The sequence below is a fragment of the Thalassophryne amazonica genome, chromosome 15 (assembly GCF_902500255.1).
Source record: "Thalassophryne amazonica chromosome 15, fThaAma1.1, whole genome shotgun sequence".
NCBI classification, from domain to species: Eukaryota; Metazoa; Chordata; class Actinopteri; order Batrachoidiformes; family Batrachoididae; genus Thalassophryne; species Thalassophryne amazonica.
In genome coordinates this window covers 69,160,297-69,177,794 of record NC_047117.1, presented here as the reverse complement: position 1 = coordinate 69,177,794, position 17,498 = coordinate 69,160,297, and the positions used below count along the sequence as shown (strand labels likewise).

The 17,498-nt window shown below is 44.5% G+C and overlaps 1 protein-coding gene across 1 annotated transcript in view; it reads right to left on the bottom strand.

Annotated features, from left to right (window-relative positions):
- Positions 1–908: 908 nt before the first annotated feature.
- Positions 909–17,498, bottom strand: part of tyrp1b (tyrosinase-related protein 1b) — a 34,813-nt gene continuing 18,223 nt past the window's right edge. Inside the window, exons 4-9 of the mRNA XM_034189141.1 lie at positions 13,420–13,633; positions 8,994–9,198; positions 5,001–5,168; positions 3,690–3,869; positions 1,275–1,421; positions 909–1,193 (exon numbers count right to left, since the gene is read on the bottom strand). Coding sequence (XP_034045032.1) covers positions 988–1,193; positions 1,275–1,421; positions 3,690–3,869; positions 5,001–5,168; positions 8,994–9,198; positions 13,420–13,633 — 1,120 coding nt within the window. The 3' untranslated portion in view covers positions 909–987. The remainder of the gene's footprint in view (positions 1,194–1,274; positions 1,422–3,689; positions 3,870–5,000; positions 5,169–8,993; positions 9,199–13,419; positions 13,634–17,498) is intronic.

Genomic DNA, 17,498 nt, shown 5'->3' with positions numbered 1-17,498 from the left:
GGGGTAGTTCACTGGCTGGTGCCATCTTGGCGTTTTTAGTATTTCTAGACACATTCATCTTCTGATACAATTGTGCCATTTGGTACTCCAGGCATTTTAAAAAACAACCATTTGCTGAAATTATTTTTTCCACAGTTTTAAAAAACATAAGTTTGATTTCGTGAGTGGTTCATTTAGTCCTTCAAGGCTTTTGATAGCCCTATGATCTTCTCAAGTAATAGTTCATTTAGTGCTTCAAGGAATTCTAAAATAAATTATTTTCTGAAGCAGCTTTTGGTATTTACAGCATTTAAAAAATGGAATCATTCTAAAGTAGTTGTTTCAGTTTCCATTTCCAGCCATTTCAAACGCTCCATTGTCTGAAACAAATGCTCCATTTAATGCTTCAAGCCTTTCTTTTCTACTTAATCTATTCAGACAAAGATCATATTCTTAAGTGGTTCATTTACTTTTTGAGATAGTTTCCAAACAAGTTTTATTTGAAGTATTTGTATCATTTATTGTTGAGAGTTTTGTAAGAAAGGATCTATTGGTGAACCAATGTATTTATTTACTGTTTAAAGCAGTTCAAATTCGTGCTTCAAACCTTTTGAATTTGTGAAACGTTGTAATCAAAAGTGTTAATATCATTTGAAAATATTTGTTTCATTTTCTGCTTCAGGTGTCTTGCAAATAATTGATTTGGGTAGAAATTAGTTAATTTTCTGTTTTAAGCGTTTTGAAACTGAATCATAATGTCAGTTCTTTCATTTAGTGTCTCAGTTGTGAAACACTGAATCTGACAGACTGTTTCATTTCATTTTAGCATTATAAAACAGGGTGTTTTGTGAAGCAGTTTGCTTGAACAATTAGCTGTTTCATTTTGAAACAATCCCGCAGGAATGACATTTAACCCCACAGACGCCGGCTTCAAAACCAGGTCGACTTTATTGGAACCATCATAAAAATACAAAAGCAGTACTCATGCTTGAAAGTGCTTCGATTGCTCTAAATGGCGGCTGGCGATTGGTCCGCCCTCCGGTCATCCTCTGAGTAATACCGATAAGTCTCCGTGAGCAGCGGCTCCAGAGCCTCCGCTGAGCGGTAGGACCGAGCGCGTACGGCACAGGAGACCACACCCACCACAACAACCACCACCAGCACCGCAGCTACGATTGCTATGGTGATGATCTCGGACAGAGTGTAGGCACGGGCTGCAGCAGAGAAGAAGAAGAGGGCAAAGGTCAGTGGGGGGTGAGTAGACCGTGTGTCTGAGTGTTTGCAGTGCTGCTCACCTGGCCACTGGACCTCGTAGGAGTATCCCAGGTTTTCTGGAGCAGAGACAAACATCTCTGCATTGGTGACTGGAGGCCAAAAAGGAACCATGTTGAATCGGCGGTTGTGACCGATAGGGGCATCCTCCTCAGGGTAAACAACCTCACCTGTAGGCAGGTAGAAAATATATTTACCAAGGCATTAGCAGGGATACATGGTTTCCAAGAATGACCACATTTCTGGCTGTACTGCTACATGTTGCTATTTTTAATCAGAACATCGCTATATTGACATAGCGCAGTTGTCTTCTGTGTATATCAGCAGCATATGCTAATGTTAACCTTTAATGTAGCATATGCATGTTGACTACATATGCTAACTTAAAGCACGAACACAGGACAGCGCATGCTTGTCCAGTGGAAATGCCAGTGCCAACAGCATGTGATTGTGCCACCTGATGATGCATGAAAAAGGTCAGGATTGCATTCAGCAATCAAGATCAAAGATAAACAGGTTCAACCGAGGAACATCTTTAAAGCAATAAAGATTAAAGCTCAACAATCAGGATCACCAAGAGTTCAGCAGTCTGGATCAAAGCCCACCATCAAGCCTTTTGCAATTACGAGCAATGGACAGGATCAAGGATCAGCCATCAGGATCAAATCTCACAGACCAGCCAAGAGGATTAAAGCTCCCTGAAAAGGATCAAAACCCAGCATCAAGTATTCACAATTAAGATCAAGGGTCAGACTGCATATGCTCATGCCAAGTGCTAGTATGTTCACATATACGCATGCTAAGTTTTAATGTAGCAGCATGTTAACCACATATGCAAATGTAAAGCACGGACACAGGACTGCACATGGTTGTCCAACGGAAATGCCATTGTCAATGGCATATGACCCAGTAATGCATGAAAAAGATTAGGATCACATTTAGCAATCAATATCAAAGATAAACAGTTCAGGTTCAAACATGGGGAACAAGTTAAAAGCATCAAAGATCAAAGCTCAGCAATCAGGAATAAATCTCACAGGCCACGAGGATTAAAGCCCACTGAAAAGGATCAAAACTCAGCAGTGGTGGGCACAGTTCAGCTAATCCGATAACACACTCAAAACTAATGGTTTTGCTAGCAGATTAGCATTTCAGATAAATTTTAAAACCATTATCGGACCAATTATCTTCCGATAAATTTAGTTCCGATAACTTTCAGTCCGATAAACTTTGCTCACTTTACCAGTGAATAAATGTTAACGGTCAAAAACATTTGTAAACCCTAAAATCAAACATTTTAGTCCGTCTGTTGTGTGTTTGTAGTAGACTGGCTTCCTGTCACTTGCTGATGATGTCATCATTAAGTACAAAACATGATTGGCTAGTCGACGTAGGGAGCATTGTGGGTAGTGTAGTTCAGGTTCACTTTCGACATTACAGTGAGTGAGTCCACTCGACGCAAAAACAAAACGGACTAATTTTAACATGATTTTATTTTATTTCTTTCTGGCTGTAATTTAATTGCCAAGACTCAGTGGGGGAGAGGAGCTCTCACAGCGCAGCTGTGTGTACAGAGGGACTTTTCTTCACATTTATACACTGTTTTAATTTTTTTCTTTTTTTTTTTTAAAGGACGCTTTATGTGGATTATTTATTCAGATGAATCCCACTGAAACGAACAGGTAAGAATTTATAGTTACTACGTGTCTTTTACTCTGCCAATCAAAGTATTAATGGATGTATTTCAGTTGTTTAATCTGCAAGGTTTAAAGCATGTGAAAAAAGCAGCAGCTTTTTAGTTTGTAAATGATGGTGTATCTAATCCTGAGATAAATTGTGATTTCTAATACTGTGTTTTACCACTTTTGAAAGATGATGACATTGTTTGGGGTTTTATTTCTTTATTCATTAATTTTTCGTGCGTTCTTATGTGTTTGTGATCCTTGAATTTACCCAGCAGCCCCTGCGGCGCTTAAAGTGAAACTGGTTTATCAGAATCCGACAGTGTAATCTGATATGGCTGCGTCCAAATCAGTACTAATAGTTATCGGTTATAATGAAGATAATGTTTTTAGCAGTTTATCTGTTTAGTGTCATAAAAGATAACTTTTTCAGTTATCGGATTAATGGTTATCAAAGCTAACTTTTTGGTTAGCTGTGCCAACCACTGAAACTCAACACCAAGTATTCAAAATCAAGATCAAGGGTCAGACTGCATATGCTCATGCTAACTGCTAGCATGTCTACATATGCTAATGCTTACCATGAAGGAAGGACATGTTTAAAACAAACCAATTTGTAGTTTCGAGTCAAATGTCAGTATAACAATGTATGCTATAAGTAAATGGTACGCTCCACAGACGGAAGCACAATTCCCAAAAATACATTAATCACTCTGTGAGAACTTGATGCATGTTCAGGGATCAGTGTGCACGTACTTGGACTGTGCCGGCGGAGCCACTCGTCGAAGATTGCGTCGGTGAATGTGTGCAGGAGGACGAAGATGGGATCATTGGGAGAGACATGAGTCTGTCCGCCCGTCCCATTTAGGAAGAGGTGGGCTAAGTTGTGGAGGCTCCGGATCACGGGGTCATACATTCCCTGGGGGGCGCTGTAGCCTAGAATAACCATAAAACCTTAAAATGAAAGCACCATTTGTTTTTTTTTTTACCAAGATGAGGTCTAATTTGGAGTTAGCCATCTGTGCATGTAGGTGGATTACTGAGTCTTTCTGGCTGTGTTTGTACTTAAAGGGACACCTTCAAAATTTCACAGCAAACAATCAAATGTAAGCAAGTAAACCCTTCCCACATTACCGCTGCCATTACAGATGGTGCGTGTTCACCATGTCTCTTATGAATGTTTTAACCAAACAACTCTGAAGTCTGGCCCATAAGTATTTGGACAGGACTATTTTTTGTTTGTTAGTTTAGTTTTGGTTTTTGTTTTGTAATTTTGCTTGTGTACATGACCACAGCAGATTTGAAATGAAACAGTCAAAAAAGAGCTTAAATTGGAGACATTTAGCTTTTAACTCAGGGGCTTTTCAAAAATATCACATTAATCCTTTAGAAATTATTATTTCGTACATAACGCCTCCAGTTTTAGAGGTCATAAGTAATTGGACAAACAATGCATTTATTTTAAATACAAATCATTACTTTTGCAACCAGTTTCTGGAGTAGACAGTTCTTTAAAAAATGACTCCACAAGGAAAATGGTGAGGAAAGCCACCAAGACCCCCAGACAACTCTGGAATAGTTATAAGCTTCTGTGGTTGTGATTGGATAAATAGTGCGTCCTGCAACTTTTGCCCATTGCATCAGCACAGAAAAGGATTTTCTGAAAAAAACAAGAGGTGGGTTTTCTGGGTGTCTTGATGGCTTCCCGCACGACTCGTCTTCTTGCGTGATCACTGCCTACTCCAGGCACATTTACTACAGAGTATCATGCTATTTATATTTCTCAATGACTGATATGAATGAAGCCCAAGACACATACAGAGGGTTGTAAATGTTCATGTTTTTGTCCCCTGACTTGTCCAGCTGTAAAAGTGATGATTTGTGTTAAAACATCCCATATATTTACTGTGTCCAAATAATTATGGGCTCTGAAAACAGAGCAACAGCTGGAATTCCTAAAAGGTACAATAATTGTGTCACATCCAAAATACTTATGGACCTAAGTTTCAACGTCCACTCAGGTTTGACTGCTGTCTCTGTTTCGGGTCACGATGCACGGCTGCACACCTTCGATGGTGTTCCTGAAGCTTTCTGAAGACGTGGAGTAATAAGGCGGCGTGTCGAAGGTGTTGAGCTCGAGACAGTCCAGCACGTCCTTTGGCTCGGGCAGCCGCTGCACCATGGGCCGCGCTACGTTTCCTGCCGGGTTCCTCCTGATGGAGCTGGTCTCTGTGCCTGAATATTAGCGAATTACACCAAAATGACAAAAAAAGATCAGAGCTGGAAAACGATGCTAAAGGAAGCTGATTAGAAATCGTGTAATGTTAAGAACATTCTGATACGGCGTGGGAGGCTTGCCTGGTTTGATCGGCTGTAAACATGACAAGATGGCACTTAATGAATTATTCACCAAAAGTCAACAGTAGTGAGTGGGAGCTCTGTGAACGAGGAACTATTTTCCTCTTTCGTGCATGATCTCTCTTTGTACCTTGTGTGTGTGTGTTTTTTTTCCCGCTCCCACACATGCTCAAACAGCGGGCTACATAACAGACCTGTCTGTCTGTCTGAAGATTATTCCGTTCGATCAAAGGAACCAGTCGAGTGCTAGATTTGTGTCTTCAACAAGTGCAAATGAGGCGCCCATCCCTTCCCCACTTATTTCTGATATCGCTGGGTAATACAGGAAATACCACAGCTGTCGTGACTCCTTAAGAGGATTAATGAGAGAGATCACTCACTTGTTGGCCACTCACATGCTCAGCCTATTACCGCCTAATTCCCTCCAGCCATTCCTTATGTTTGCATTTGATCTTTAAGGAGCCCATTTATTGTTACGACTTGGAGTGGCACATTGTAGTAAAAGAGGTTTGATAGTCTTTACTATTCCCCAGTACCAGGAACCCCCCATGCCGCATAATCTGTAATCTGGTGCCAGCGTGTAATGCTACATAATCACTGCAAATCCCATCAACTCCACTCTCGCAGTGTGACACAGAGTCCAGTAATTTCAGACTAACCTACTTGATCTAACTCGAGCAACACTCACGAGAAGACATTTTCTCACCATGGAGCAACAGGGCTTTCAACCATATACATTATGGGAATGGTTGCAGGTACTAAATTTGTATCCATCCCAAGTGGTAGTGGCTACAGGTAGGAGATATTCCCATGAAATGGCCCTCCAATACTCTTGAGCAGTTGTGGCAAAACCCAAAAGCACCATGGGGTGATTAACAAGGTATTGTAGTACTCCTACTTCATTTTGTTTAAAAAAATGCAGACTGCTGAGATAATCCATCCCACCTCACAGGTGTGGCAAATTAAGATGCTGATTAGACAGCATGATTATTTCACAGGTGTGCCTTAGGCTGGCCACAATAAAAGGCCACTCTGAAATGTTCAGTTTTATCACACAGCACAATGCCACAGATGTTGCAGGTTTTGAGGAAGCGTGCAATTGGCATGTTGACTGCAGGAATGTCCACCAGAGCTGTTGCCTGTGAACTGAATGTTCATTTCTCTACCATAAGCCATCTCCAAATGCATTTCAGAGAATTTGGCAGTACATCCAACCGACCTCACAACTTCAGATCACGTGTAACCACACCAGCCCAGGACCTCCACATCCAGAATGTTCTCCTACAAGATTGTCTGAGACCAGCCACCCAGACAGCTGCTGCAACAATCGGTTTGCAGAACCAAAGAATTTATGCACAAACGGTCAGAAACCATCTCAGGGAATTTCATCTGCACGCTCATCATCCTCATCGGGGTCTCAACCTGACTGCAGTTCATTGCCGTAACCAACTCGAGTGGGCAAATGCTCACATTTGATGGCATTCGGCACATTGGAGAGGTGTTCTCTTCATGGATTAATCCCGGTTTTCACTGTACAGGGCAGATGGCAGACAGTGTGTGATGCGTCGTGTGGGTGAGAGGTTTACTGTCAACGATGTGGAACAAGTGGCAGTGGAGTTATGGTATGGGCAGGCGTATGTTATGGACAACAAACACAAGTGCATTTTATTGGTGGCATTTTGAATGCATAAAGATACTGTGAGGAGACCCTGAGGCCCATTGTTGTGCCACTCATCCACAGCCATCACCTCATGAAAACATCCCAGTTCTTGCATGGCCAGCATACTCACTCAACATGTCACCCATTGAGCATGTTTGGGATGCTCTGGATCAGAGTATACAACAGCGTGTTCCAGATCCTGCCAATATCCAGCAACTTCGCACAGCCATTGAAGAGGAGTGGACCAACATTCCACAGGCCACAATCAACAACCTGATCAACTCGATGGGAAGGAGATATGTTGCACTGCATGAGGCAAGCGGTGGTCACACCAGATACTGACTGGTTTTCTGACACCGCCCAAACCTCCCTAATAAAGCATGACAGCACATTCCAGAGTGGCCTGTTATTGTGGCCAGCCTAAGGCACACCTGTGCAATAATCATGCTGTCTAATCAGCATCTTGATATGCCACACCTGTGAGGTGGGATAAATTATCTCTGCGAAGGAGAAGTGTTACTAACACAGATTTAGACAGATTTGTGAACAGTATCTGAGAGAAATAGGTCTTTTGTGTAGAGAGAAAAACATTGAGTTCAGCTCATGAAAAATGGGAACAAAAACAAAGTTTTTTTTATTTTTGTTCAGTGTCGTTTCATTTAGTCTGAAGTGAATATTTTGACACAAACAATTAATTTCTTGTTGTTCATTTTCTCAAGCACCTACTTTTGTGTTTTGAGAAAATAGATGTTTTATTTCATCTTTTGTACATGTCAGTTATCAGTAATTTTCTAAACCAAATGTTTCATGGTTCAAGATATAGAAACCCTTAACAGTTTCATTTTATGTTTCAAAATAGAATATTTCATGGTGCAAAAGTTTCATTTGGTCTTTCAGAACTGAATATCTTGACAGGTGTTTCATTTCTTGTTTCCAGTATTTTGACAAAGTGATTCATTTTTTCAAGCAACTGTTTCATTTCGTCTTTTGTGCATGTCAAAGTCATGAATAATTTTAAAATACATGAAACATTTGTGTCACAAAATATTCTGTTTTGAAACATAAAATGAAATCATTGACTGAGAAACATCATGTATATTGATCCACAAAATTAATCATTTCAATACAATATTTTGTGACACAAATGTTTCATGTATTTTAGAGTGGCAGAATTGAAAGTTGAATTTATTATTTCCAGCATTCCAAGGAAGTGATTTATTTTCTCAGTCAGGTTTTTCATTCCAAACTTTGTGCATGTCAAAGCTGTGAATAATTTTCTGAAGCAAATGTTTCATTTTGTGATTCAAAATTGAATATTTGACACAATAGTTTAATTTCTTGTTTCCTGTATTTAAAGATAGATATTAATTTTCTAAAGTACCTATTTCATTTTGTCTTTTGTGCATGTCAAAGTTATGAACCATTTTCTTCAGGAAATGTTTCAAATTCTTTCAATTAAAAGTTTCATTTCAAGTTTCAAGGTCACTGAATCAATATATCAAGCAGTTATTTCATTTAGGGTTTGAATCATTTTCTGGAACAACAATGGGTGCATGCCAATCAAGGTTTCAGAAGGGCTTAATTGGACAACTTTGGACTGGTTTAAATTTTAATACAAATCCTGATGCTGTGATCTTGTTGAGACCTTAAATGTTTGCTGAGGGGTGTAGCGACGAAAGTACTGTGATGACAAACATCTACTGCAAAATTCCACAGACAGTTATGCTTTAAATAAAAAATAAAAAACTTGACATTTTTGTACTTTAAAATGGATTGTACTGTATTTTAATGTAGTACTTTGAAGGCTCAGATGCTCAGAAGTTCATGGCTAACTGCTACAGTAGTTTGTAACAAATTGTAGCAATTTCAAGAAATATCAAAGTCAGCACAACAGCTGTGAGTCTTTATTTATAGCAGCTTATGTTCTGCTTGCTCTCTTTATGAGCTCTTTGCTCTCTTTTCTGGTGCAGCTGAGACTGTGCTGTATATCAACATGGCTTTCTTCTCTTGCACATTCAGTGTATTTCTGGGCCCGTCCTTACTGTTGCAGATGGTGCCCAAACTGTCATAGTCATCCACACTTTCACAGATGACCCTCCACTGGGAGAACACAGAGTTGGAGCTGATGGAGTTTATATCAAAGTTGCTTCGTGCTCCCATCAAGTCGTCGGTGCAAATGTCACAATCGCTGCCTCCGATGGCGAAATTCCAATAAGGAAGGGCGAAGGTGGGGTCACCCAACATGTCCTATAAAGATGAAGTAAGGCATGAGGTTAAAAATGGACATGTGCAATATGACGTCTTCCTTTGTATCTCACGTTGAGCCCTCAGATTTTTGTTTCTGATTGTGCACGAATTTGCTTGAACATTCACGTTTAAATCTCACGGTTCCTTTACTGTTGTGATGAAAAGGGAGGTGAGCCAAAATACGAAGCTCTTGATCGACTGGTCAGTCTTCGTTCCTACTCTCACCTACGCTCATGAGAGTTGGGTCATGACCGAAAGAACTAGATTGCAGACACAAGCGTCCAAAATGGGCATCCTCAGGAGGGTGGCTGGTGTCTCCCTTAAGGTGAGAAGCTCAGTCATACGTGAGGAGCTCAGAGTAGAGCCGCTGCTCCTTCGCGTTGAAAGGAGTCAGATGAGGTGATTCAGGCATCTGGTAAGGATGCCCCCGGGTGCCTCCCTAAGGAGGTGTTCTATGCACATCCATCTGGGAGGAGACCCTGGGGAAGACCCAGGACTAGGTGGAGAGATTAAATCTCCACACTGGCTTGGGAACACCTCGGTATCCACCAGACAGAAGTGGTTAATGTGGCTTGGGAAAGGAAAGTTTGGTTCCCCTGCTGGAGCTGTTGCCCCCGCAACCCGATCCCGGATGAGTAGTTGAAGATGAGATGATGGATCTGTTACTGTAGAGCTGCATTATGACTGCCAAACTTTCTGCCTTTCTCATTTTATTATTGTTTTAGCTCAGTACCATCTTCTGAGCACTGCTTGTACAATTACAGCACTTCTGTGATAGATTGCCCTTCTAGTTCCTGCAGATCTGTAGGACAATGTGGCTGCAGATGCTTCACACACAAAAAGAATGTTGAATCAAAGGTAGGATGTGCTTGTCCGTTTGCAGCTGCATAGTTGGATGACACCATGTATAGTTGGATGACACCATGTATGATTGCCATGTGGGTGAGTGCAAATCTCATCACTGACATTGATTCAATACGCATCTCGATACACTACCAGGGATACGAAACATATAGCAATACATGACAATACTAATGATATGATGCGATGCAATTTGATATGTATTTGATGGTGATTCAATTCCTCACAATGTGATATGATGCAATATGATTAATGATGGGTATTGATAAGATTTTATCGATATCAAAGCCATTATCGATTCCGCTTACCAATCCGATTCATTATCGATTCCCTTATCAATATCTCTTGTGAATTTTCTGTGTAATAAAAGTAGGCTTTACAAGTTTTTTTTTATGTTAACATTTTATGGAGTCTTAAAGTAAATAAATATGAAATTGGTCACTGGATCCTTGATCTCTGGACATACAAGGTCTGTCAATAAAGTAACGTACCTTTTTATTTTTTTCAAAAACCATATGGATTTGAATCACGTGCGATTACATCAGCCAACCTTGAACCCTCATGCGCATGCGTGAGTTTTTTCACGCCTGTCGGTTACGTCATTTGCCTGTGGGCTGGCTTTGAGTGAGGAGTGGTCCACCCCTCCCATCGCAATCTCTTTGTCTGAGAACTTCTTGAGAGACTGGCACTTTGCTTGATCAAACTTTTTTCAAAAACTGAGAGGCACATCGAAGTGGACACCATTTGAGAAATTCAACTGGTTTTCGCTGAAAATTTTAACGGCTGATGAGAGATTATGGCGTGATGCTGTCGCTTTAAGGAGTGCCCACGGAGCGGGACGTCGCGACGCGCTCTGAGCCGCCGTCGTCAGCCTGTTTCGAGCTGAAAACTTCCAAATTTAAGCCTCTGTTGACCCAGGATGTTGTGAGAGAACAGACAACTTTCAGGAGAGGTTGGGATCAGCAGTTTATCCGGACATTCCACTGTTAAAGGAGATTTTGTAATGAAAGACGTGCGGACGGATTTGCGCATCGGCAGGCACCTCCGTGTTGATAACCATTCGTAAAATTCAGGCGGCTTTCGATGGTTTTTAGTCGAGTGAGTATCCGAGAAACTATTTAACAGCTGGGCATGTTCAAACTTGTCCTTAAGTCTTCCAACGGAGGTTTTTTCCTGTGCCGCCGCGCTGCGCCAGCTGGGTGCCGACGCGTGGACCCGTCCGCACGTCCCGCTCCGTGGGCAGTCCTTAAAGCGACAGCATCACGCCATAATCTGTCATCAACCGTTAAAATTTTGACCGAAAACCAGTTGAATTTCTCGAATGGTGTCCACTTCGATGTGCCTCACAGTTTTTGAAAAAAATTTGATCAAGCAAAGCGCCAGTCTCTCAGGAAGTTCTCAGACAAAGAGATTGTGATGGGAGGGGTGGACCACTCTTCACTCAAAGCCAGCCCACAGGCGAATGACGTAACCGACAGGCGTGAAAAAACGCATGCATGCCCACGAGGGTTCAAGCTTGTCTGATGTAATCACACGTGATTCAAATCCATATAGTTTTTGAAAAAAATAAAAAGGTCCGATACTTTATTGACAGACCTCGTAAATAAAAATCAATCAAATCTGTACATGGTGACTGGATCTTTGATGTACATGATGAATCCTTGATCTCTGGACAGAAATAGAAATAAACAAAAGCTGTAGTTTTTGTCAAAAGCATTTCCTTTCAGATATTAATGACACAAATGTAACCATAGACTCCATAGACTCTGAGCTGAGCTCTTCAGCCAGCTGCGCTGCACGTCAGGATGTAATTCATAAAAAATGGAAGACATTTTAAATGGCTTTGAGAGGGGTTAATGAAGACATTGCAGACCTGCCACTGGAAGGGAAGCAGAGAACAGTGGGTTGAAGTGCTGCTTCATTGCTTCAAGCTTTAAGCAGACCCGCCACAGTCTGCAATTAATGTAGAGAAATATTCATTTTCCTGATAAACACCCTCAAAAACACGGCTGCTCCGGTGCCCCGAAATGAAGGGCCGATAAGGAAATTGTTAAGCTTTGTGACTTCCATCCATGGTGCATTCAATGTGCATCGGAAAAAAAGAAATCGAAGCAAGCGGGCAGCGAGCGATGCAACACAATTCAACCTGTCAAATGAATCGATGCACACTGAATGAATCGATGCACTCGGATCGCACACGTTTGTATCTAGATACCGATTCGTATTGATTAATCTCCACTCCTCTAGAAAGGCATTATCCTCATGATTATTTTTGATCTTTGGGGCACAATCCTGAATTTGATCGAGATCACTGGGCAGCAGGGTGGAATAGAGGTTAGCACTCTTGCCTCACAGTAACAAGGTCCGGGATTCATTTCTCCAAGTTCCAATCCACCAACAAGAAAAAAAAAAACAACACTCATTACACTCTTGCTTCTTTTACTGATCTTGACCAATCATTGTCTTCGTCATCAGACTGTGGCTGCCCACTGCTTCAAGTAGTTGGATTGTTCATTCATTCATTCATTCATTCATTCATTCATTCATTTTCTGTCACTCTGATGGGTGCAGTTCACAGTGCCAACAGGCCAAACAGCTAATCCCACACTTGAGTTGAAACATTGGTGTTTTTTTCATAATAATTAAAAAACAAAACTGTGCAAACACATGTACACAAGTCCAAAGTGAATGTGCACTGTAAAACTGAAATGGATTCATTTTTAAGACAAATAATGTGGGCAGACTGAGCATTGATGCACCATGAACACAGCTGAAAACATTGCCTGGTGTAATTGCACACAAGCGTGATTGTTGCACATGATGTGCATGTCCAATATGTGCAGTGTGTTCAAGCCGTAATCCTTCCTGGGGGATCCCCAACAACTCCCAAAACACCTGGGCAATCTAATCCCTCCAGCCTGTCCTGGGTCTTCCACAGGGCCTCATCCCAGTTGGACGTAGCTTGAAGACCTCTCTAGGATGAGGACCAGGGGGCATCGGTGCCTGAACCACCTTAACTGGCTCCTTTCAGTGTGAAGAAGTAGAGTCTTAACTACAAGCTCCAAGTCCCTCCTGGACAGTTGAGATTTTCACTCTGTCCCTGAGTGTAAACCCGGACACTCGATGGGAGGAATCTCATTTAAGACAGTTGTACTCAAAGTTCACTTTGATCCCCACTAATGATATTTGTTCCTAATTACAGGATCAAAGCAACAATACCAAATTTGTATCAGAGTATTAGGATCTACCATTTGATCAGGATCTGCAACAAGCTTTGATAGGTTCTTTCTTGGCCCATGTCCAGTACTAGTGTTTTTTGTTTTATAAGTCAAATGTTGGAATATCCTACCCTCAACTCACCTGCATGTCTCTTTCTAGTTGCAGCAGATGAAATCGGTGCCAGGTGACAAATCCGGGGCCCTCATGGGAGAAATCCACCCCTCCAAAGCTGCTCTGCCCGGGCCCCAGATAGGTCTTACTGACTGAGTAGTAGTGGCTCCAAACAAAGTAGTTGTAAATAGTGATGTTCTCAAACTGGGTGGTGTTGTCATCAGGTCCAAACACCTCCTGGTATCTAACATGGGAGAAAGCAGTGTGAGTGTACATCAGTGTGGTTTCAGTTTTTTGAAGTTTCTAAACATTTCATGGCACCGGCTAATATCAGATAGATAGATACATTTACTGTCATTGCAACAAGTGCAACGAAATTTCTTCCCACCCATCACCTCAGACAAAAATACAATTAATCCACAGTTATTACAAGTTGAATGTAATAATGGCACACACCAGAATTAGAACACCTATGCATATACATTTGATTGTTTATGTACGCTAAACTTTAAGACAGTCCGTCATACAAATTGAGGCAATGTGAATGTGGGGGGATGGGGTTGCAGCAGTGTCCCACGCAGCCGCAAGCTCGGGGGGAGCAGGAGGGTGGAGGCGGGGGGGGGGGGGGTGATGGTAGAGGTGAGGAGGGGAGATGGGGCATGTGTCATGAGTGCAGATGAGATGAGTTCTTATCAGTCAAATGAGTTTGTATCAGTTTCTGTCAGTGTGTACATAATGTCTGGAGTTGCCTTAAGAACATCAGACTGACTGTCGGGGAGGGCAGAAGATAAGAGGGCAGCCGAATGGTGCACCAATGCCGTAGAAATTCTTCTGGAGGAAAACAGCAGGGCGTTTTGACCTTCATAGGCTGATAGCCTACCATGTTTAGAGTTGAGCAGAGAAAGCACATTTGCAGCTCCTCTAACCAACCAAATCCAATTTATGTGTTGGGAAAGGGTCGTAATACGGACCCGCAACAGGGGGCGCAAATGAACGGACAATGGATAAGACAAAGAGTAACAATTTAATGTTGTGAAACGCACAACTAAATACAGACACAGATAATGCCAATTGTACACAAGGTGACGTGCGGGCAGGCTCGAAGATAGGAGACCTCTGGCGATCGGAGAGCCGGGACCCACACAGCTTCCACCACCAACGGCCTGAAGAACACCAGAGCCGCCAAGTCCTGAGTCCCCAGGTGGTCACCGTCTTCTGTTGCAGACCCTGGTACTGCTGGCAGAAGATGACAAAACAGTTATGGTGAGTGTGTATCCACACACCCAGTAATCCTTCTTCTACAGGTCTTCGCGGAGGGAAAACCTCCACCTCCGATACAGAATCACCCGTGCAGCTCCTGACAGGTGCTCCTTGGATGGAGTGAGAGGCGAAGACGTCGCAGACTCTCACTGCACGCCAATCCAATTACAGACTTCAGGAATACGGCTGCACACAGAACAATAATTAGTCTTCAGAAAGTATGAAATGCAGAGAATTACCTTTCGACGGTAGTTGATTCTCGGCGAGGAGGTGGAGTATTGATCCGGCTTTTGTAGAGATGGTGGTGATTGGTGACAGCTGTGTGTAAACGCGTGACAGCTGTCACTCTCTGTCTCGGCGCCCTCTCATGCTTGAAGCCCGCACTCCAAGCGGGCGCAGACTGGTGGTGGTGGGCCAGCAGTACCTCCTCTTCAGCAGCCCACACAACAGGACCCCCCCTCAACGGGCGCCTCCTGGCGCCCGACCAGGCTTGTCCGGGTGTCGGCGGTAGAAATCGGCCAGGAGGGCCGGGTCCAGGATGAAGCTCCTCTTCACCCAGGAGCGTTCTTCGGGTCCGTACCCCTCCCAGTCCACCAGATATTGAAAACCCCGGCCTTCCGACGGACGTCCGGAGCCGACGAACAGTCCATGCCGGCTCCCCGTCGATGATACGGGCAGGAGGTGGTACGGGGTCCAGGAGTGCAGAGTGGTGAGGCGTGGTATGGTTTATCCTTGAGACCATGACAACACTGGGTGAATCCGCAGTGAAGCTGGGAGTTTCAGCTTCACTGCGGCCGGACTGAGGATCTTGAGTATTGAGAATGGTCCAATGAACCGGTCTTTGAGCTTTTGCAATTCAACCTGCAGTGGGATGTCCTTGGTTGATAACCACACCTCCTGCCCAGGCTGGTATGCAGGGGCCGGGGAACGCCGGCAATCTGCATGGGCCTTAGCCCTCGTCCGGGCCTGCAACAGGGCAGAACGGGCGGTCCGCCACACCCGGCGGCACCTCCGCAGGTGGGCCTGGACCGAGGGGACCCCGACCTCTCCCTCCACAAGTGGAAACAATGGGGGCTGATACCCCAAACACGCCTCGAAAGGGGAGAGGCCGGTAGCAGATGAGACCTGGCTATTGTGGGCATACTCGATCCAGGCCAGATGGTCACTCCAAGCCGCCGGATGCGCGGAGGTTATGCAGCGGAGAGCCTGTTCCAACTCCTGGTTCGCCCGCTCTGCCTGGCCATTCGTCTGTGGGTGATACCCGGACGAGAAACTCACGGTGGCCCCCAGTTCCTTACAAAAACTCCTCCAGACCTGTGAGGAGAACTGGGGACCACGATCCGAAACAATGTCCGATGGTATCCCATGCAAACGCACGACGAGGTGGACCAGGAGGTCTGCTGTCTCCTGGGCCGTCGGGAGCTTCGGGAGGGCCACGAAGTGGGCCGCCTTGGAGAACCGGTCCACTATCGTGAGGATGACGGTGTTACCCTGGGACGGCGGGAGGCCCGTGATGAAGTCCAGGCCGATGTGAGACCAGGGGCGATGAGGCACAGGCAGGGGCTGGAGGAGGTCCCTGATCTTGTGATGATCCGCCTTGCCCCTGGCACAGGTGGTGCAGGCCTGGACATAGTCCCGGACGTCAGCTTCCAGTGATGCCCACCAGAAGCGCTGCTGGACTACTGCCACGGTCCTACGCACTCTGGGATGACAGGAGAGCTTGGATCCGTGGCAGAAGTCCAAGACGGCAGCTCTGGCCTCTGGTGGGATGTAAAGTCTGTTCTTCGGACCGTTCCCCGGGTCCAGGTTCCTGGTCAGGGCCTCCCGGATGGTCTTCTCCACATCCCATGTGAGGGTGGCCACGACAGTGGACTCGGGAACGATGGTCTCGATGGGGTCTGACAACTCGGCCTTGGCTTCCTCTTCGTGCACCCGGGACAGTGCGTCGGATCGTTGGTTCCTAGTCCTGGGACGGTAGGTGATCCGGAAGTCAAAGCGTCCGAAGAACAGGGACCAGCGGGCTTGCCTGGGGTTCAGCCGCTTGGCGGTCCGGATGTACTCCAGGTTCCGATGGTCCGTGAAAACCGTGAAAGGCACCGTAGCTCCCTCCAACAGTGTCTCCACTCTTCAAGAGCATCCTTAACCGCGAGGAGTTCCGATTGCCCACGTCATAGTTGCGTTCAGCGGGGGGTCAACCTGCGGGAAAAGTAGGCACATGGATGGAGAACCTTGTTGGACTCCCCGCTCTGGGACAGAACTGCTCCTATCCCTGAGTCAGAGGCGTCCACCTCCACTATGAACTGCGAGTAGGATCAGGCTGCACCAAACTGGTGCAGACGAAAACCGGCGTTTCAACTCCCTAAACGCGGCTTCGCACCGATCCGACCAAGTGAAGGGGACTTTAGTGGAGGTCAGGGCAGTCAGGGGGCTAACAACCTGACTGTAACCTTTAATGAACCTCCGTTAGAAATTTGCAAAGCCGAGGAACTGTTTGCAGCTTCCTACGGCTTGTTGGTTGGGCCAATCTCTCACCGCCGCAACCTTGGCCGGATCCGGGGCGACAGAGTTGGAGGAGATGATGAACCCCAGGAAGGACAAAGAGGTGCAGTGGAACTCACACTTCTTGCCCTTCACAACAACCGGTTTTCTAGTAACCGCTGCAGGACCTGACGTACATGCTGGACATGAGACTCAGGGTCCGGAGAAAAGATGAGTATATCATCCAGATGTACGAAGACAAACCGGTGCAGGATGTCCCGCAAGACGTCATTAACCAATGCTTGGAACGTCACGGGGGCATTAGTGAGGGCCGAACGGCATGACCAGGTACTCCAAAATGACCTAACCGG